The 16328-nt window shown below is 32.5% G+C and overlaps 1 protein-coding gene across 2 annotated transcripts in view; it reads right to left on the bottom strand.

Annotated features, from left to right (window-relative positions):
- The window catches only part of LOC143069605 (CLK4-associating serine/arginine rich protein-like), a 30141-nt gene extending 20998 nt beyond the window's left edge, over positions 1-9143 (bottom strand). For both annotated transcript variants that reach the window (XM_076244320.1, XM_076244321.1), the window contains exons 1-4: positions 9012-9143; positions 2068-2181; positions 1263-1360; positions 251-349 (exon numbers count right to left, since the gene is read on the bottom strand). In XM_076244320.1, the coding sequence (XP_076100435.1) occupies positions 251-349; positions 1263-1360; positions 2068-2166 (296 nt within the window). In that variant the 5' untranslated portion in view covers positions 2167-2181; positions 9012-9143. The remainder of the gene's footprint in view (positions 1-250; positions 350-1262; positions 1361-2067; positions 2182-9011) is intronic.
- Positions 9144-16328: the final 7185 nt, after the last annotated feature.

The raw sequence follows: 16328 nt of genomic DNA, 5'->3' as shown, positions 1-16328 counted from the left end.
TAAGTGAGAATCGCAATAATAAGAACTGGCATTCTGTTATCTGGTACATATAACTGTATTGATATTTTCCTGAAATCGCAATAATTAATCTTGCATTTTTTTTATGTTTTCAAAAATAACAAATAAAAAATGAACAATAATTTCTGAATTAACAGTAATTAAAACTTTATTTATGGATTTTATGAAGTCAAGTTGTTTTGTTTGTCAACAATGTCCAGGTATTGACAGTGTAGATGTTCTCAACACTTACGTTGGAGGGGCTACAATCTTAGTCTGTGGCATATAGTCAAGATGGGCTCGTACATCAAATCTGTCAATCATATTATCTTCTTGACCTTGCCATGGCATCCTGTTATTTATCAAATTTATAATATAAGTTGATGTCACAAAACATGAAGAACAAATAATTGATAAAAGCAATGGAAGAAGTAATTTAAAAACTAATAACCAAGGATAGGAAAAATCACATTTACGCCAACTTTAAATAATTCATTGTAATTATGTTTCTACCCCTGCCTTGCAGTATTGAGTAGGTAGGTAGGAATTCTATTTATTTTTGGGCTAACAACATAAGTGACATGTTTTACACAAGAACAAATACTTTTTATTGAAATTTATTATAAAAATTAATTATATCTTTGTAGACATAGATGGTGTGGTAAGCAAATCTGCAACTCAATTTGCTGCTCAACTCACATTTGGTTCTGTTTAGGTGGTACCCAACACTTTGACTAAAATTAATTTGGCTCATTTAATTTTCTTAAAAATTTTACAAAGTATTTACTTTGACCCATGGACAAAAATATAAAATTTTTAGAAAAATTGAACCAACCGTTTTATCAGAAAAATTACACTGGTTATATAGCAGTTTGACAAACACTAATTTTGATCATTGAAAAGCTTAATATTCCCTTAACAACACAACGTAATTAAAACGTTTAGCTGATTTTACAGAGTTATCTCCCTGTTGTGTTAGGTACCACCTTAAACTTGAGTAGCATTGATATTTGTTGTATTTAATTAAAATCACAGTTCATTTATTGTGCTCTGAATTTTTGTTTAAGTACAAATTTCTTTCTATATCTATAGATGCAAATGTGTATTCACATTTTGTTTCTTCTAAATGTATCTTAACATGTTATAGAATTTTTCCACGCTTAACTCCTCTTACCTAAGTCCCACATGTAAGAACCATAATACATCCCATAAACGGGCATATAAAAACCTATGCAACAGAATATATTAAAATTTAAAATACTGACATGCTCTGGGGACTCTCTGCGGCATATGCTACTGCTGGATCTAAATTAATCTTACAAGGTCGGCCATATGCTCTTACAAACTGTGCAGGATCTAGTTTCTGTAATGAAAAGATATCAAACCATGTAAATCTTTCAAAGTTAGAATATATATTATCAAAATCTTTTAAGACTTTTCAAATAATATATTAACAAGTAATATCATATCCATAAGCTCGAAAGGTTAAAGTTGAGGTAATTTCTTTGAAAGATGCCTTGATGTTGAACATTATGTATGCCACATATGAACAAGAAAATGTTCTATATGTCTTAGAAAAAACCCATCTACCTTCTTTTTCTTTTTTTTAATTATCACAATAAACAGTCAGGGATACAACTAGATAGAGTTATTACAGAAAATTACTTATACAAAAAATTGACTTATCACTTGATTTTACTCATAAGCAACATAGTGTGCCACATACTGACATAGGGGCAGAAATTCTCATACATGTCATACTTCTGGAGATTCATGAGTTTATTTCTGGTTTTATGGTGGGATTTCTGTTACTGACTTTTGATTTATCTGTTTGATGTTTTATGGACTGTTCCTATTTTGTTTTTTCTGTTGTCCATCATATCCATTTTATCACTTAACTAGTATACATATTTGTTAAGGGCCAGCTGGAGGATGCCTCCGGGTGTGGGAGTTTCTCACTACATTGAAGACCTATTGGTGGCCTTCGGCTGTTGTCTACTCTATGGTCATGTTGTTGTCACTTTGACACATTCCCCATTTCCATTCTCATTTTTATATACATTAACTTACAATTTTTTCGTAAAATTCTCGTCTTCTTTCTGCTCTTTTCTTATAATCCACCATCAAACCCCTAATCTTCTTTTCTTGTTTTCTTGCTTCTTGCCACATGATTGTAATTTATGTCTGTTAAAAAAAAATCACCATAAATTTTATTTGATTTTGGTATGTTTTGAATTCCTACATTATCATGATTATAAAAAATCTTTAATGCCTAATAAATGGGATGACAAGTACATATGTATGTGCCAGGCCTTTTTTGTGAGTAAACAAAGTCCCAACACCACACCTCTTTCTGTGCTTCACTATTATTGTTGATAAAATATGATTACATAATTTCTATACATATGTTAATTAAGGCAAACTCCACAATTAAATTGAAATTCTTTTTTTTTTTTTTCCTTTATTCCATTTTTATAAATTGAGTTATTCCTCTTTGTACTAGTTTCGGCAAAATATCATATTTCCGGTTCGATGGGTCTTTTCATACCGTCATTTGAATCTAAAATTTATTTCTAGACTGAAATCAAAACAATTCCATTGGCATACTTTTCTCTTTTTTATCATCGAACATCTTAACACACATGCAATAATTTAATGTACAATCCTTTTCCTAATTATCCCTAGCTGCATGTACCTCTAGACATGACCCAGTTTACAAAACTCCAACATGTCTGGTTTTTGGCGTGTTACATGTATGCAGTAAGTATTCCCCCTTTTCTCCTTCTCTTTCAATCATGTTTAATTTTATTGAGAACTAATAAATGCTGGATTTTATCCATTCAAATACCAGCACAGAGTGGTTATGGTTGTAGACTTATGTTGTTAAGCAGTATGTATAATATTAATGTGACAAACTTTATGGGCATTATCCAAATAATTTGTAGTATGCTTACTAACTCATTTATTAGTGATCATGGATGATATTTTATTACCACTTTATAATGTCCATATTGACGACAAGCCTAGTATCAGAACTGTATATATCTCCAACTTAATTTTTAGTCTGATTATTGTATTAATCTTACTACAAAGTAATGACATTGAACAAAATCCTGGACCAAATTCATCAAGATACAGCTATCAAAATATTAAAATAGCTGGTATTAATGTTAATTCCTTACGTTATAAAATTGATTTAATTCATTCAGAACTAGGTGAATGTGATGTGATTTGTGTATCTGAAACAAAACTGAAAGCAAATGTTGGCAGTACTGATTTGGTAATGCCAAATTTTCATAATCCTGACTTATTCAGAAAAGACAGGTCAACTGACGGTGGAGGAGGAATTTTGATCTATGTAAGAGATAGTCTCCATTGTAAACCCCGTAGTGACTTAGAAATAGCTGAATTAGAATCAGTTTGTGTTGAAATTACAACACAAACTGGTAGATTCTTAGTTGTATGTTTTTATAGACCTCCAAATGCACCAGTCACATCACTAGACCATTTTGAAAATTTACTAGATAATGTAATAGATACTGATAAAAATGTAATATTGCTTGGTGACTTAAACATAGATTTACTAAAAGCAAGTCCGACTAGTAGGATATCAAGAATCTGTGAAAGATATGGCATAGAAAATGTTGTTAAGGAACCTACTCGAATAACCTCCTCAACTGCAACACTCTTAGACCCTATATATATAAATAATCTTAGTTTACTAAGAAATAGTATGGTACTACCAAGTTTTTGTAGCGACCACTCTCCAACACTTATTGAGATTAATTTTTCCCTTGCTAGACAAAAGGCTTATTCAAAAGTAGTTTATGACTATGAGAGTGGTGACTATGCATCAGCAAACATGTATTTACAAAGAAAAAACTGGAATGAATGCTTTAAAAATGTTCATGACATTAATAAGATTAATGATCTAATTAACCAAGAAGTTCATCATGTCATGGACACATATATTCCAAAAAAAAAAGTATTGGTTAGACCCAGGGACAAACCTTGGATCACAACCAGTATTAAAGTTAAAATGCGAAAGCGTAACCGTGCTTACAAAAAAGCTAAATCAAGAAATTTAATTTCAGACTGGAAAAAATTTAAAGAACTTAGAAATGAAGTGATTGATCTAGTAAGAGAAGCTAAACGTCAGTACCTGATTAACTTGCATAATTCCCTAGTCGATAAATCAATCCCCCCAGGGAAGTGGTGGAGAATAGCTAAGAGTGTTTGCAAATTTAAAAATAAAGAGAGTCAAAATTCTCCCATTAAGGTAAATGGAGAGATTCTCATTCACCCCATTGAGAAAGCCACAGCCATAAATGACTATTTTTGCTCAATATCAAAATTTGACACAGAACCTCAACTGCCTAATGTTCCACCTTTGGCACCCTATGAGCTGTCTGACATAGTGATAACAGAGCAGGATGTGATTGACCATTTCCAAATTTTAAATATTAACAAACCAGCTGGACCTGACAAGCTACCTCCAAAATTTATTAAGGCAATTTTCCCATCACTGGTTACACCTTTAACATTCATATTTAATAAAAGCTTACAATCAGGAATAGTTCCCAGTGATTGGAAACTTGCAAATGTATCAGCTATCTACAAGGGTAAAGGAGATCAGGACAATGTTTCAAACTACAGACCTATCTCTGTTACTAATTGTTTTAGCAAAATATTGGAGAAAATTATTTTTAAGTATTTACATAACTATATACATGATCATGCAATATTAACTGACCAACAGTCAGGGTTCCGAAACAAGGACTCTACTATAAATCAGTTACTTTTATTATATGATGAGATTGTAAAAAATCTTGACAAAGGGAAAGATGTCAGATTTATTTTTTGCGATGTGTCAAAGGCATTTGATCGTGTATGGCACATGGGACTTCTATATAAGTTAAGAAAATATGGAATAAAGGGTAATTTGCTTAACTGGTTCAAAAGTTATCTTTCTGATAGACAACAAAGGGTTGGAGTAAATGGGTTTTTTTCTAACTGGAATACTGTCAAGGCAGGAGTCCCTCAAGGGTCCATCTTGGGCCCTTTTCTGTTTTTATTGTTTGTGAATGACATAGTAGATGTGGTTACAAACAAAATAAAACTGTTTGCAGACGATACTTGTCTATATTGTGTTGTACATGATGAGAGATCAGCAGCTGAATCCCTGGGGCAAGATCTAGAATCATTAGATCAATGGGCAGGAGAATGGGGTGTAACCTTCAATGCAGACAAAACCAAATCTATGTACTTTACGAGAAAAAGTAATATTGATGTCACATCATTATGCATGAATGATGCACCTCTAGAAAATGTCTCAGAACATAAACATCTTGGTATAACCTTATCATCTAATGCCAAATGGTCTAGTCACATACAGGATATTTATTCAAAAGCTTGTAAACGTCTTAATATTATGAGATATTTAAAACATAAGATTGATAGACAGTCTCTGGAAAGACTTTATATTGCATTTATAAGGCCTATTTTAGAATATGGGAACATAATTTGGGATAACTGCACACAAGAAGAATCCGATCTAATTGAGTCTGTACAACAAGCTGCTGCCAGAATTGTAACTGGGCTTCGAAAGGGAACTCCTAGATGGAAACTATATAAGGAATTAGGTTGGGATTCCCTCCAGAATAGACGTCAGAAAAACAAATTATTGTTTCTTCATAAAACTATTTCTGGAGATATTCCTAGTTATATTGCTGCTGATATCTTGTCGTATACAAACACTAATGACCAGTATGGACTGAGGAAAAAAAGGGAATTTAAAACTCCTCAGTGTCGAACCACAGCCTATAAGAACAGTTTTATTCCACATACTCTTGAAAAGTGGAATTCACTTGATGGAGAAGTTAAAAATATTTTAAGCTTTACAGGATTTAAAAGAAAACTGAATGAGGACATAAGTCCTTGTCCTGTTTTCTTTTCCACTGGTTCACGTAAAGTTAATATAATCCACTGCCAATTAAGAAATGAGGCTAGTGATCTAAAACAACACCTTTTCTGTGATCATTTGTCAGACAGCTCTATATGTGCCTGTGGAGATCCAGTAGAAGATAATTTTCATTTCTTTTATGTTTGTCCATCTTACATTTATCAGAGATATGAGCTCTTTAGAAAAATAAGTAACTTTAATAATGTCAATCTTGATGTCCTACTACAGGGTTGCTCAGACTTTAATATTGATGAAAACACAGAGATATTTACATATGTACAACAATATATTCATGAAACTGGAAGATTCTTATAATATTTCATGTGATACTATACTGTTTAGAAATCAGCTTATAACCACAGTGTACCACTCTTTAGTCTTAATTAAAGACAAACCTAACTTTTAACACAAAAAACAACCAATTGTGTTTAGCATCTTTTTGCAAATAAATTTATATATATTTTATTTTATTTTTTGTATTAGTAATTATATTTTCAAAAATCAAGAAATTAATAGTCATGTAATAAGATGGTACACTAAATTACTTATGTATTGCAAAAAAGGGCCAATCAATTCTTGTTATTCATATAAATAGAACAACTTTGTTGCAGTGAGTTTGTGAATTTGAGTAAAAAATCACTTAATGATCTACTTGATTCCTTACCAACACTTATTAATGTGGTATAAAATTCGACACCACCTTCAGTAGGTCTTGCTTTGACTTTGTAAACATAGTTATTTATATACATATACACAATAAAATACTTCAAGAAGTGGGGGAATTGCCTCCCCTTACTCACTGCAACAACGTATGATCTATTAACTTATCAGAAAATTATAAACTATCATGCATGTTATTCAATCCATCTTGTATGGGAAAGGATTTGTATAGGCACTGCCTTTTGTCCAATCCCTTTGTTTAAATGTACATTTGATATTTGAACAATAAAATATTTTGAATTGAATTGAATTGAATAAAATATGAAACTTCTTGTACCATATTTAGGAAATATGAAAAAAAGAGAAAAAAAATAAAAAGCAGAAAGGATATAAATGTTTGTCAGACATTTTTTACAGTACATGTACAGTACATGAAAAAGAAGTTGGCCAGTGTAATTTCAATGAAGTTGTCAATTTTGCCATTACAAGTGTATAAATTTCCTTGTACATCAGTCAAAGCTCAGACAAAAATAAGTCTGAATCTGCTTTTGACTCATAGAGGTCTAAATTTGTGAGTTTTAGGATTTGTTTCCCTTTAATGCAAGACAAAATACGACTTTAATAAGTCAAATATTGTTAAGCAAGAAATAATTGACCAGAATCAAAAAGTTGCAAATGTCAACTCCTACAAGTCGATAAGTTACCAAAATTGGTTAACTTCAAGACCCATGCATATTTATAAAAAGGTCATGCATCTAAATCAAATAATGACTACATTGAAAGACAATGCTTTGTCTTCTGAAGAAAAATATGAACGAGAGTCTAAAAAATCGGAGATAATGTTAATTAACCTTACAATGCAACCACCTGGAACCACACTTAATGAGGTAAAACATCTGTGTTTAGTAAGGATGTTCAATTAGATAATTAAATATAGATAGCTCAAGTCCTTGTGAACACTCAGACAGTTTTTTGCTGTCATAGGTGGTGTACTTTGGCCACCAATTAAAATTAAGTTTTTTCAACAAAAATAGACCTAAACAAGTCTGTCATTATCTGACTTAGATAAGTCTAAAATTGAAAACACATTTTTACAATAAATACATGTTTTGTTCTCTTTAAGTCAAATACAGAAATCGACCTATGTCTGAGCTCTGACTGTACATTGTCAAAGTCCGGACTCCTATAATATTTTGTCTGCAACATACATTGCAAACTCTTCCTAACCAGAACTAACTGACGTGAATTTATAATGTGAAGGACATTTACTCCTTATAAAATGTAGCAAAATTTTAATAAATGAATTAAAGTTACCATGGTTACACCTGCATTTTGACTTGAAGACGAAAAAAAAAATGATGATGTGTCATGAACCACAGATGATGCCGTTGCTTGCATTCAAAGTTACATAGGGACATGAACATGATGTAAATTTACTGTTGAACAATAAGAGTGAAGCTACCCAACTTGATACTTGATCATCTGAGTTATGTGTTAATTAGCATTTTGCATAAGTTTCGTAACATTTGGTTGATGCAAACTAAAGTTACATGTAGAGAACTAAAAATTCAGCAATTTTTGACATTGTACAAATGTAAATGGTGAAACATTAGAATGGTATAAGGGATGACACCAAAATCTAAAATGGATCTGTGTTTGTGGTAATGAGTGTTGTGTATACATTTGTCACATTTCAGAACATTTGATTGAGGCAAACTGAAGTTTAGTTAGAGAACAGACATGAAAATTTCAACAATTTTTCCATTTGTAACGGAGCATGACTCAAAAACAGTAAAAGTGACACCAACAAAATTCAAATTGAGCTGTGTTTTGTGGTATTATAACCATATCATGGAGTATAAGTTTCATGAAAACCGATTTTAGGCAAACATGATTAGAGCAAACAGACCCAGATTATCATTAGTGGCTTTGGCATAGAAATGCAGAAGTAGATTATTTCTCTTTTTATAACCTGTAGAGCTATTCTGCACATATATCTGTATATATAGCATACATCAAACTGCAAAACAGAAGCAGTGGTGGGTCCAGGGGTTTCCAGGGTTGGAACCTCCTTTTTTGGGAGGATCAATGCATTTGAATGGAGACATATAGTTGGAACCCCCCTTTTTTGTCCTGGGTTGGGAACCCCCTTTTAAAAAAGACTTTATCTGACCCTGGGAGATATACGATAAAGGTGTCACCGTGCATTTTGAAGTCGGTCACTCTTTTTAACTTATGTAGTACTTCAATTTCTTCAAGAACTCTTAATAACCCGGCCGCTGCCAAATTATCAATGTCAAATGAGTAAATCCCATGGCATAGCCATAGGCCATAGACATAGCCATACCGAAACTCTGCGCATGCAAATGTAAATCTTTATAATTTCTCTCACCTGTGAAACAATTATAAATAGTGTGTGGCTCTCCTTTTGTGCTTATAAGGCTAATAACTAGAAAATTGTCTAATACGGCGCTCAAATTGATCTTGCATTTCGCTTCTGACTAAGTAACAAAGGGAGATAATCACTAACATGCTTTCGCCCCATATGAAATACCTACTCTTGTCCCAAATATCCTCGTCCTTGTAACATGTGCAAAATTTTTTTATTTTCACGCAGGGTGTATCAAATGCAGAAATAGAAAAATTTAAACCACAAAGACGTCAATTTGAGAAGAAATATGTAATTAAGTTCTCTCCTATTGTTTTTAACTTGAAATTATTGATCTGATTCCTGGGTCGAAGCTGCATGGGTATACTGATCTATACTAAAATGACAGTAATATTTTTGGTAACAGTCCGATGCAGGTCGAAGGCATTCAAGTGATATTAAAGTATGCTGAAATCAATAATTTCTCATATGGAATCTTATCTGGTGAGATAATAATTCAAAAATTATCATTATTAATTTTCCGCTTTTGAATGGTAATCATTCAGCTCTTTGATGATTTGCCTATCTGTAAACTGATTGCTGTTTTTGCTGTCAAAATTGGCTTTCGCTTACTAAGAGCCAGAAAAATAGCAAATTTTCGATTTTTGCCGGAGCCATCAAAAGAGTCACTGCAAAATTTTAATATCACACTAGTCAGGCTATTTACGAGAGAGATACCAACTCACGATCTAACATCTATCAGACACGTAAAATGAATGCCACTTTGGTCATCACATGTTATGTCCGACTGGTACTCAAGATAGTCATGCATCATCCGGAATATAGTTACTCATTCCTTTCATATACTGGGGGCGGGGGGGGGGGGGGAGGGGGTCATACTTGCATTCATGGTTTCAGGCAACTGCTGTTGGAGGAAACTAACATCGGCTGTGAACACAACTGTTTTATCATTAGTTGTGTAAACATCTCTTGTGGAAAAAACCCACCCTGTTTAATTTAAGGAGAATAAAATTGAGAAAGGAAATGGGGAATGTGTCAAAGCGACAACAACCCGACCATAGAGCAGACAACAGCCGAAGGCCACCAATGGGTCTTCAATGTAGCGAGAAACTCCCGCTCCCGTAGGTGTCCTTCAGCTGGACCCTTAAAAAATATGTATACCGGTACAGTGATAATGGACATCATACTAAACTCCGAATTATACACAAGAAACTAAAATTAAAAATCATACAAGACTAACAAAGGCCAGAGGCTCCTGACTTGGGACAGTCGCAAAATTGCGGCGGGGTTAAACATGTTTATGAGATCTCAACCCTCCCCCTATACCTCTAGCCAATGTAGAAAAGTAAACGCATAACAATTCGCACATTAAAATTCAGTTCAAGAGAAGTCCGAGTCCGATGTCAGAAGATGTCACAAAAGAAAATAAATAAAATGACAATAATACATAAATAACAACAGACTACTAGCAGTTAACTGACATGCCAGCTCCAGACCTCAAATAAACTGATTGAAAGATTATGTCTTCATCATATGAATATCAGGTACAATCCCTCCCGTTAGGGGTTTAGTATCATACTATCATAAAATATATGAGAAGAACATAACCCGTGTCATGCCAACAACTGTTTTTCAGAATAAATGTGTTTAGTTCCGATGCAAAGACCCTATAAGTGAATCAATATTTAAGCCAAAATATGCAATCATTAATATGACCTGACAACAGTATCGTAACTATATCCCTTCTTAATAAGTCAGTTTAAAGGTTTTGTAAGCTTTTGAGGTGAATACTGACATTTTTGTGCTTTGTAAAGAATATTACCATAAAAGATTGAATGTGAAATACCTGAACGTATAAGATGTCTGCATGTTGAGTTATATATACGAATTACTTCCTTATATACCGATGATAAAATTTAGTAAATGTTTTGACTAGTTTGTGATATCGAAAACCCTGGTGTAATAATTTTTCAGTGATACATAAATTTATCTCGCTAAAATCTAATACGTTGTTACATACACGAGCGAATCGTGTTAGTTGAGATATATAAACACCATAAGATGGTGACAAGGGAACGTCACCATATAAAAATGGATAATTAACGATAGGAAATGAAAAATCAACTCTTTTATCATTTTTGTATTAAGCTTCCCGTTAATGATATAGATATCAAGATCGAGGAAAGGGCAGTGGTCATTGTTAGTATTAGCTTTATATAAAGTAAGTTCAACAGGATAAATTTCTTTAGTATACATACTGAAGTCGTCATTATTGAGAGCCAATATATTATCCAAATATCTAAAAGTATTGTTAAATTTTTGTAACAAATGTTGTTTCGATTGGTCTTTGCTAATTTTAGTCACAAATTGTAACTCATAACAATACAAATTAAAACAGGTCCGCAATAAGTGGTGCACAGTTAGTCCCCATTGGAATTCCAATAACTTGGCGATATACGGAATCTCCAAAGCGAACAAAGATGTTATAAAGTAAAAATTCAAGCGCATATATATAGTATAAAAGCATGTCCAATTGACATAGTTCTTTTGTTTATTGCTACTAAAAAATGACCTAAAAGAGTTTGAACATATATGTACTCGCATTCTGACTTTTTAAATGCCCAGTTAATTAGGGATGTGAATTTTTTCTAAATAAGAATATGAGGCAAAGTGGTATATAGGGTAGAAAAATCAAAACTTTGAACAGATTCAAAATCACCAATATATGCATGCAATTTATCAAGTACTTCCAACGAGTTTTTGACATTCCAAACGTAATTAATTCCACTATTTTCAAAGGCCTTATTTGAACAATTTATTATCAGGTTTTTTATTGTACCAAGTGTACTAGTAAGTAGAATAGACAATTTAGTAGTGGAACAATAGCTTGAAGATGAAATAAATCTATATTTGTAAGTTTTTTTGTGTAGCTTCGGAAGCCAGTACATAGTTAGGACTTTCATTGTATTTGGTTCTGCTTGGAAAGAAGTAGCTAAACCTTTTGTAGAACCTAAATATAAAATTTACGACAAACAATACTGATATTATTAGCAGCTTTATCAGCCGGGACAAAAACAAATTTCTTGGCTAGTTCTTTTAGCTTATGTTTGATTCGCGAAATAGTGTTTTTATTATTGTTGTTAAGAGTAAAATGTTCTTTAAAATGTTGTATTCGAATATCAACTATCTTCATAACGGAATTAAAAAAAGAGTCCAAAGATTTTTTGTCAGCTTTTCAGTCCCGTTTTACCCATTTCAAACAGTAGTTACGGAGTGAGTCGTGGATGATATTGCGACACTCATTCCAATTAATAATTGACGGGGGACGATATTAAGGTCCTTTCATGACTGAGCATGCTGAGGAATGATTTTAACTCTCGGTCGCGAACGATGTTAAGGTCTCCTGTTATGACATGGGAAATGGGGCCATGAGTGTATTCGGAATTACTGCAATTACATGACACAGGTGTATTTTCAATGATATTTACATCTTTACACAATTGGCTATAATTAAACACATATTTCCGGGTAGATTTCTTGTAAATATAACAAATTAGAGGGAGTTCAGTATTATCAAAATATCCAGGAATTTGGTCTTTAACAGAATGGTCGTTAAAAATACCGGCAATATTTACAAAATCAAAACCTTAATTAAAATACTTTATTTTAATAAAATGTTTTTTATGGTCTTCAGGGCGATCAATTTTGGGAAACAGTTTCGAATAACAATATGCCATTATAATTTGAACGATTTCATACTTAGGACTGTAATAAGATAAAATTGTGTTGCAATCCTCTAAAATTTTATTTAATTTATTTATAAGTAAAGAACAGAGCTTGGTTAACAGATAATGTCTGCCGTTGTTTTTTGAAATAGAAATTAGGTCCGAAATATTTGTACGGTTGGTCCGAAATTTTCTTTGATTGTGATTTTTTCTACGTCCATGAGAACGATTTTTACGAACAGTTCTAGAAACTATATCCAAAATGTTAACAGGATCGGCTCTCGACATATTACCAATTAGAAGACTGATAATGATTGTACAAGTTATATTAAGACATGTGTAAAAAGGCTGCAGACAACAGTAGTATCAAAATATAAATCACACGGGTACTTGGTAGAGTAAAATTAAAACAGCTCACTTTTTTCAAACCGTGATATAGCCGTGTATAATTTGATTTTCTGTCCATTAATTTATTCAAAATCAAATACTAAGAAGATAGATATAATACCGGGAAGCTTTCAGATGTGTATAGTGTAACATATGTGTAACCACGAGGTTTCAAATTTATAAAGGCCCGTAGGATGCCTGTTGCAAGGCCGGCATTTTTCTGTCCTTATCCTCATTTTCCAGTGGCAGTCCAAATTTTTCCCGACCATCATCCCTATGGCCTCTTTTACAAGACCTACCTGAGTGTTGTATTTATTGATAACTTGAAATCGTCCTGAACATACATGCAATATTTGCCACTGGACGTTCAGCAACTAACAATCAATTAATTAATCATATTGATAGTCGTTTTGATTTTTTTCCCATTTTTGAAATCCATATTTAAACAAGGACGTCAACATTCTATGATTTAGTCAAAACAGAGCCATCAGATTACCAAGGAAGACCAAAACAACAGCTAGAGAGAAAGGATCAAAAACAGGGATGTTCAGTAATTGTCGTCACTATTAGTTGTTGGGGCCTCAGTTATAGCTTGCTCTTCGGTGTGAGCCAAGACCGTACTTTGACCTATAATGGTTTACTTTTACAAATTGTGACTTGGATAGAGAGTTCTCTCATTGGCACTCATACCATTTATATATGAGTAAAGAATGAAAACTTAAATCAATGATAGCACAACTACTCAGTATTTGATTGATCCAATACACAAGGTGCGGTTTTTTATGATTAGTGTCGGCTATATATGTCGTCAACATATTAACATATTGTATTATTTCATCCTACAAAACAAGATCTATAGAAGGCCAAAGAGGTCAAATCACAGGGTATTAAACATGTTAAATCATGTGGAGGCATGATGCAGATTCCTTCTATTGTAGACCGTCGAAAAAAACAGAAAATAGTTTGTTTGTTTTTTAATTGTTTTTGTTTTCTATTAATCTTTAACCCACTGTCAATCTATTGCTATACAATTTTTGATTGACCATTGATGAAGATGCACATCTATGCAGGTGAGCGACTCAGAGATGTGATACGCTTGCCCATTAGACAAATATCATGAATATATCCACCAATGGATTGTATGAAGTAGATGTGAGTCAGATGTAAGCAATAATAGGTAACTGTTCGGCCTTTAACATAATATTAAGAAAAAAACCCAACATATAGTATAGTTCGGCCATAAAAGGCCCCGACATAAAAAATAAGAAATAACTCAATGAGAAAAACAATTGTCTCATGAATTCATCGCAAAACAATTTACGAAAAACCAAATATGACAGATATGAACCAATGAAAACCGACCATGAACAACAGTTTCTTTATATATATAAAATCTCTAAAGAAGACAAATAAGTTAGTTAAAAAGTTTTGAACGGGAAGGGTGCATAAATACGTAGAAACGTTAGGAGCTACACGACCATGCAAATGTTTTTACTTGAAAGGTCAAATCTAACAACATTATAGATTAATTCTAATAATAGTTTAATAAAATAAGACAATGGATGGAGTCTTCAATTGTAAAATCCACTTCCTATTTGTTTAATCGGCAAAGTGTCACGTTATCCCCTGTGGAAAATGATGATCGCCAGTATTTATACAATTTCCAATGAAAATAATATCGTTTTCTCTGGGACGTCCCAGGTTCTCTAGGGCAGTTTAAAAATGTGCTGAACATAAAAAATGTCACGTGTGTTTTTATTTTTAAAGCCCTTTCAGTCTGCAGCTCTGAAAATCCTGAAAGAATGGAATTTACTGACCTCATATATATCGTATTAGGTCACTAACACACCATGTAACTAATAATATAGATATAAATAGATATAGCGAACTCGTGCAATTAGATTTTTTTGGGTCTGTTTAATTTCATGTTATAGCTAGATTAAAAACAATGCTTATCATCGCTTTTAACTGTATGATTGATTTTTTTGTTGATCGAATAAGTCAATTAAATGATTTACCCGCTCGTTTCACTTGCAATGCTCTTTTCCTTATAAACATATAACAAAACAAACACAATTCATGCGTTATAAATAGAAAAAACACAATTCATGCGTTATAAATCTCTAGCTAAGGGTTAAATTGAAGTTCACATGAATACGGCTTCAATGAGGTCGATTGATTGACTTGTAAGTTGAAACATGTTCATACATCATACTGTAATTGTGATATCCTGTATTACTTACATATTTCACCTTATTTCTTTGTTTATATATTGTGTATTGTGTATTTTAATCTGATTCGTTCAGAGATAGTCACATGTTAAACTATATTTTCGATGGAAGATAGAAAACAGCGGATAGTGGCAAAAGCATATAATAGTGCACGGTTATTTTTAGAATATCTAAAAACCGATATACTTTATGATGTCATGTAATGAATTTCATGATATAAAAGTTAAAAAAAAATTTATATATATTTATGATCGATTATTAGAACAAAAAGTTTCCAATACATAAGACGTACAAACAAGTTGCTTTGTTTAAAAAAAAAAGAAAAGCAATACATGAACCTAAGACCGCTGACTGCCGGGTCACCAAAAGATTGTTGCTGAATTTGTGTTTGCTTTTGAATTGAAATAATTGACTGTGAATAGAAGAAGCATGCTGAACGTATATATTTACAGCTTCTATTTGAATAGTTATTTTAAAGCTCGACTATTTTATATATTACTGGGGAATGTACATATTTTTTCCGATTATAACCCATTGGCAAATCCTAATTTCTACTAACCGGGTGACTTATGCAAATTGCACAAACCTATCGCAATATAAATGTATGCACTCAGTTTGCTTTATAATCTGGAATTCTGGATGCATTTATTTTATCTATCACATCTTTATATTTTGTTTCCTAAATGAATGCCTTCAGTATATTCTCAACTCGTATTTGAATCTGTCTTTACTCATGTATAGATGTTGTATGCGGTTAAACCTGTGGCATGCAATTGATTGGGACCTCTTATGAAGAGACTTATTTTGGTCTCATAAAACATCTTAAATTTTAAGGATTTCCTGATTTTACTTAAATCAATTCAAACATTATACAAAGAAACTTAGTTTTGCCAAAGAATTTCTTAATTCAGAAGTTTATGAATACCTGTACACACTTTCAAAATAACCAATTTATATAAAAAGGTATGTAGATATAA

Source organism: Mytilus galloprovincialis, chromosome 3 (genome assembly GCF_965363235.1).
Source record: "Mytilus galloprovincialis chromosome 3, xbMytGall1.hap1.1, whole genome shotgun sequence".
Taxonomy (NCBI): domain Eukaryota; kingdom Metazoa; phylum Mollusca; class Bivalvia; order Mytilida; family Mytilidae; genus Mytilus; species Mytilus galloprovincialis.
Note: the sequence above shows the minus strand (reverse complement) of the source record. Positions and strands in the feature narration are given on the sequence as shown.